Here is a 6,163-nt window from a genome sequence, read left to right as displayed (position 1 = left end):
GCCACGGCACTCTAGCCCGGGCAACACAGTGAGACTCTGTCTCAAAAAAAAAAGATTCTAATTTTCCTTCTTTCCTCATTATCTGAGCACTCAGGGGTACCAACTCTAGATTGTACTACATTAGAAAATATACTGGACCCTGGAGTCAGAAGACCTGGGTGCTGGGCCTGTCTCTTATATCTCTATATCTCAGTTGCCTCATTTATAATGTTCATATAAAGGTATGCACATAAGTGCTAGGGTTAATAATGCCTCTGTAAAGGACTATTGAATGGATTTAAAGGCACTAATGGCTGGGGAAGCACATGACCGACAGTAAAGCCCTATTAAAATGTACAGTATGATCACATACAACCAGCTGCAGAACTGCACTGGGTGATGCCTAAATATCGGCCATGGAAGACAGGTGGGTATTCAATGTGCAAATACCTGGTATGATTTGTTTGCACTCCTGTCTGGATGGTTGAACTCAAACAATGCGCCTAATGCTCCATGTTTTGGGGAGAGGGTTGGGTTTGGTGGTAGGTACCAAAAGCAAATGACTAACTCTAAAGTGGACAGAGGACAGTGTGTTTGTGTCCTGGGGAAGACCATAAACTCTATCCTTCCCATCATACAGGGTCATTGTATGAATACAGCGAGCTACTGGAGGAGAATGTGCTTGGGAAACTATAAAGTGCTTTAGAATTTACAAGGGAAAATTCTGTGAGTTCCACTATGGTTGAAAACTAACTATATGGCTTTGCAATGATATTTGGCACAGAAACACAATCATGCTTTAATTGCAGAGAGCAAAATTCTGCAGAGAAACCATCCCCATGAGAGTGCTCACTAATCCAAGACCCCGCAGCTTACGTGGTTCTCAACCATCTCAGTCTCTTCCAACTTTGGCATTTCCAGTCCCGAAAAGGTGAGGGCCTTCCCCCAAGTGTAAGCAGTGACATCTTTAAGTCTCACGAGACATTTACTTTGAAAAGATTTTCTTCTTTGGGTTAAAGTCATGAGGGAACCTCTCAGCTAGGGAAAAGAAAAGAATAAAGAAAATTTCATGTTAGCAAACTAAAAAATAGCTTTGTTAATTTGATAAACTATAAAATGGAGATTATATCTGATAACGCTATTTTAGCCTTTTGGTAAGATGGTAATTTCTCGGTTAAAAAAAAATCAGGAAAATATCTCTCCTGAATTGAACTGCATGGCAGTAAGATGAACTCAGCAATGGGAATTAATTGTATTATAAAGGATGTTTCCAATATCTGACAGTTGAGGACCGGGTTATCAACATGATGTAAAATCTGCGTTTCAGTGTCCCCGTGAGCCACGCCGAGCTATGGGTGAGCCTCACGCGAGAGCAGCCTGTGCTGGGGAGACGAGAAAGGGCCATAGGCCCAGTAGGCTGCTGTGTCTTCCTGTGGCTTCTACAAGTGGGCCAAGAGTGACCTCTGCATATTGGCCCTCGGGTGGCTTCTTCCTCCTCTGGGGGCTGAGAGCTGTTAATGCAAAGGCCTGCTGGTACCAAACTCAAATTTTTTGTATATCTAATTGTTTTAAAAATAGCTAAACATACAAATTTTAGTTACTTAGAGCCTGTCGGCTTTACACACTCTGTAAAAATCTCATGAGATAGCTGTTATCCATTGTAAGGTTCCAAGGTCCCCAATTCGTTGCCCTGGGGAGCTCTCTGACCCAGGGCCTCCCTGCGTGCTGCTGAGCGACACCCTCTGTACTGGTTAGCCGCCTCTCTGGTGGCCTCTCCCCCGAGATTTCCCTTGCCCTTCTTCCCTGTCCCCTATGCTGTAAGCTGCTGCACAGTTTCATAGTGTGAGAGAGTTCCCCCACCTCACAGGAAACCTGTCAAAATATCACCCAAATAAATCCTGTGTGTCACTGTCCCTCATGGTCATATCTATGTCCTTGATCAGCCCCTAAATCCCTCGAGCCCCTGACATCTACAGGGATGCCCAGGAGCCAGAGAGGACAGGCAGTGGTTACACAGAGAGTTGTACGTAGATCTGAGGCTCCAGGCTTTACCAGTAAAATAGCCACGCTGGACAGCGAGGCCTGGTTCTTGTGTTCAGAGAGCCCATGCAGTATTACCTCCCTGTTGCAGGTAACAGAGTCTGAGTGCCTTAGCCTGACGTTCAAGGCCCTCTATTCCCGGCCCCAGCCACCCTTTTCAAACGATGTCTGCTCCACCCTGGACTCCAGCATGGCCCTCCCCTGTGCCCCCTGCCTAAATGCCACTCCCAGCCATGGCCATGAGCTGAACAACTCACCGAGGCTCAAGTCAAACACCTGTCCTGCTATGTGAAGATTTCCTGATCTCCTGAGGAAGAGCAAATGAGTCTCTGATCTAAGTTCCTTGCTCTTTCTTTGAATTTTAGTTAGGCTTTAAAACTACATATAATTATGTGGGATCTGCATGCTGAAAACCATAAAACAGTGATGAAAGAAACCAAGGCGACCTAAATAAATGAAGAGACATAACAGGATTCTAGGATTAAAAAGCTTAATATTATTAAGATGCCAAATCTCCCCAAATTTGGTTTATACATCCACAGCAATCTCAATCAAAATCTCAGCATGACTCTTCTTTTTTTTTCGATATTGACAAGATGATTCTAAAACTTATATGGAAAGGCAAAAGAGCTGGAATAGCCAAACTGAGAAAGAACAAATTTGGAGGACTCATCTGTGCCATTTCAGGACCGGCACAGAGTGACAGTAATCAAGACACGGTGGGACTGGCAACGGGAAGATCAGTGGAGTAGAGCAGAGAACCCAGAACAGACCCACAGACACAGTCGATCGCACTTGGCAAAGATGTAAAACCAATTCGATAAGGTAAGGACATTCTTTTAAAAAATGGTGCTGGAACAATTGGATATTCGTTTGTAAAAAATGTGAACTCTGATCCATACCTCACATTTTATACTGAAATGAACTCAAAACAGATCATCAACTTAAATGTAAAACATAAAACTATAAAAGTTCTAGGAAAAAAACATAGGAGAAAGTATATGTGACTTTGGGTTTGGCAATTCATTTTTAGCTATGATACCAAAAGCAAAATCCACACAAGAAGAAATTGAAAAATTGGCCTTTATCGAAATTTACAATTTCTGCTCTGTTAAGACGCCGTTAAGAAAATAAAAGGACAAACCACAGGCTGGGAGAAAATACTTACAAATCACATATCCAATAACAGAACTGTATTCAAAATATAAAAATTGCTATAATTATTTGTTTATTCCAGTCTTCCCCTGTGGATTGTGAGCTCCCTGAGGCAGGAACCAGCTGTTATCTGTGTTTCGCCACTGCCTGAATACAATGGGCATTCTTCGAGTAACTGTCCAATGTGTGTGAATGAACAGATGGGCGGATGGATGGATGGGCGGGTGAAGGAATGGGAGGGTGTGTAGACAGAGGTAATTAGCTGGGTGAGTTGGTGGGTGGGTTAGTGGGTGAAGGGACGGATGGATGGATAGATGGAAGGGTGGTTGTGTAGATGGATGAGCAGAGAGTAGGGAGCAAGGTGCATTAGAAGAAGCAAAGGACTCAGTTCTGAGTGTTGTCAAGGTGTGAACATGAGTGGTCACTTCTAGTTTCACTCTACTCAATGAGAATACTGGTAGATTTTTAAGGACTGCAGAGAATTTTAACCCACTTACGAAGCACAAATATTCAACTCATTGAATACCCTCTCAATGGGACACACTCTGTAATGTGTCAGGCACACCAAGAGACAGAAAACAACAGCACAGGGCAATGGGTGTAGCGAGGAAGCGTGTCCAGAATCTCTGGGGTCCAGGGGAGGACCAGAGGATCTTGGGATCGTGCCAGGAAAGCTCCTAGAGGGGACGCCACACTGACGCTGTCCTGTAGGAATGAGTAGACTTATAACCTGGGGCACAAGGGAGGGATCCAGGGGGAAAGACATGTGCTGGTGGAGGGCACAGCGTACACAGCAAGTGTATACAGCAAGCATACACAACACGTGTATATGGCACACCATCAGGCCTAGTCGAGCTCAGAGTAGGATTCCCAACTTCAACAAAACACCTGCAAGACTTTCTGGAAATAGAGGCACCGGGCCTCACGCCCAAGATGTGGGCGCCACATCCCTGGGCAAGACTGAGGGGGGCTGGGAAGAGCGGGGGGTGTGCCGAGGTGGGGGTTGAAATACAGGACACCCAGTTACATTGAATTTCATGTCAACAACAGATAATTTTTAACACAAATGTGTCTGAACTATTTATGTTTAAGGGGGTTTACTAACACTAACAACTTACTCATTGTTTACCGAAATTTAACTGCAACTGGGTGTCCAGTTTTATTTGCTAACTCTGTTAGGCCCAAGTGGGAGTGGCGGGACACGGTTATGGGGAACGTTTTTGTCTGCTGAAGGAGTTTGAGCCGGGGGTGGCGTGACTAGATCTGTCAGTGGCGGATTGGTAGGAGGGTGTGGAACAGGGAGCCCCATCCCTCACTCAGCCCCAACCCGGAGAACGTGTCCAGCGGAGGCTGGGTGATGGGAGTGGAACTTTGATAAAATGGAAGGACCGATAACAAGGCAAAAGATACCCCGGCAGAGATGAAGCTCAGGGTGAGAAGAGATGTGATTGAGCACGGGGTGGGGGCCAGGCCGGCTTCCTGGAGGAGGCAGCAGCCTGGGTGGCTGCTGTATTGCTGAACTGTTCTGGGCTAAAGGGAGAGTCAGATTGACTGTGTTTGGCCTCTGTCCAGGGCAGGCGACATGGGCCTCAGGGGTTCATGACATGGGATCTGTCTGGCCTGTGCAGCCTGGCACTGTCCGCATGGACCAGAGAATGTCTCCCCAACGCAGGTGAAACTTGTACAGACTTTGACTTCAAAGTCTGGGACGCGTTTACATACCATTCCGGAACACAGTGCGGCCGTCACTGCACAAAGGGCCACACAGTAACAAGCCATGGCCCTCCGGTCAGACTTGGAAAGGCCGAGGAATAAGTCTTTGGGGCTTCCTCCTGGAAAACGAAACAGCAGCCCAGGGAAGGCATCTGCGAAGGTGCTGGAAGGGAGAGCCCAGGTGGAGAGCAGAAGTTGGCGCAGGTGGGAGTGGGCAGCCAGCGTCAGAGCCCCCGCCAGCTGCAGGGAGAAAAGCCCCAGATGACTGACCTTGCCCCTGCTTCTCAGGAGTGGAAGACTGTCTGGGGACTTCCAAGGGCTTTAAACAGCAACAAGCTTGCAGGAGCAGTTTCTAGAGTGTGGATCACGTCGTTCCTGACTTAGGAAGCCCGAAAGGCGGGTCTCTGTCTCTCGCCCATCCCAGGCCCTTCTCCCTCCCACCACCTCGGCTCCCAGCCCCACCGTGCCAGCCCTCCAAGCTGTGGCTGCTCTTCCCCTCTCTCTCTCAGGGGCGCCACTGCCCTCTCCTTGGCAGGCTCCTCTGAAGTGTCCCTCTGCCGTCGACTCACTTCCTCTGGCCGTCAGCCCTGGCTAGCTTGCCCACGTTGCCGGACTTTCCCCTACAGGAGGCTGCAGTTGTGGAGGGGGCTGTTTTCTCACCATCTTTATGTCCCCAGCACCCGACAAGGGCTCAGTAAAATAAACCACTAAAGAAGCAACAGGAAGGCTGATTTTGAGTTTCGTGGTCCTGGTCGTTGTAACAGACTGGGAGCTTTGCCTGGGATCTTGGAGCTTGTATCATTGGCCTATGTTTCTCACTCCGTCCACTCGGTCCAGCTCTGGTGCCAACAAGCATTCTCTCCGCCTGGATGAAGGGCCACAGCTGGCTGCCACAGGTCCACAGGGGTCCATGTGTGTGAACCGGGGACTGGCCGTCAAGGGCCCTTCCCAGCAGCAGCCACAGTCACCTGCTGGACCCAACCAGGGCCCTGCTGGCCTCCGTTCGTAACCCCGGTCCTGCACCTGAAAACTACCCCACTAACACACTGGAACTCACTTTAGTACCATTTACTGTGCGAGTGCAATCATACAACAGCACGGAACTCAGAAGCAAGCAAGCAAATCCGTGAGGCCACATCGTGGCAAACCAAGCTCTGTGGTCTCCCTGGGCTCCTTTTGTTTCTGTGCATCTACACGTGCTGGAAAGTTAGAATTCTGCTATTTAATTTGGACACAATTTACCTATATCCTCACTTTTTCTCCTTATATAAAAGCA

At 47.9% G+C, this 6,163-nt stretch overlaps 1 protein-coding gene across 1 annotated transcript in view; it reads right to left on the bottom strand.

Annotated features, from left to right (window-relative positions):
- Nucleotides 1-831: 831 nt before the first annotated feature.
- PKD1L1 (polycystic kidney disease 1 like 1) overlaps nt 832-6,163 on the bottom strand; it is a 118,055-nt gene continuing 112,723 nt past the window's right edge. The window contains exons 51-52 of the mRNA XM_012646895.1: nt 4,897-5,127; nt 832-1,017 (exon numbers count right to left, since the gene is read on the bottom strand). Coding sequence (XP_012502349.1) covers nt 832-1,017; nt 4,897-5,127 — 417 coding nt within the window. The remainder of the gene's footprint in view (nt 1,018-4,896; nt 5,128-6,163) is intronic.

Source organism: Propithecus coquereli, unplaced genomic scaffold (assembly GCF_000956105.1).
Source record: "Propithecus coquereli isolate 6110/MARCELLA unplaced genomic scaffold, Pcoq_1.0 Scaffold252, whole genome shotgun sequence".
Lineage (NCBI taxonomy): Eukaryota > Metazoa > Chordata > Mammalia > Primates > Indriidae > Propithecus > Propithecus coquereli.
Note: the sequence above shows the minus strand (reverse complement) of the source record. Positions and strands in the feature narration are given on the sequence as shown.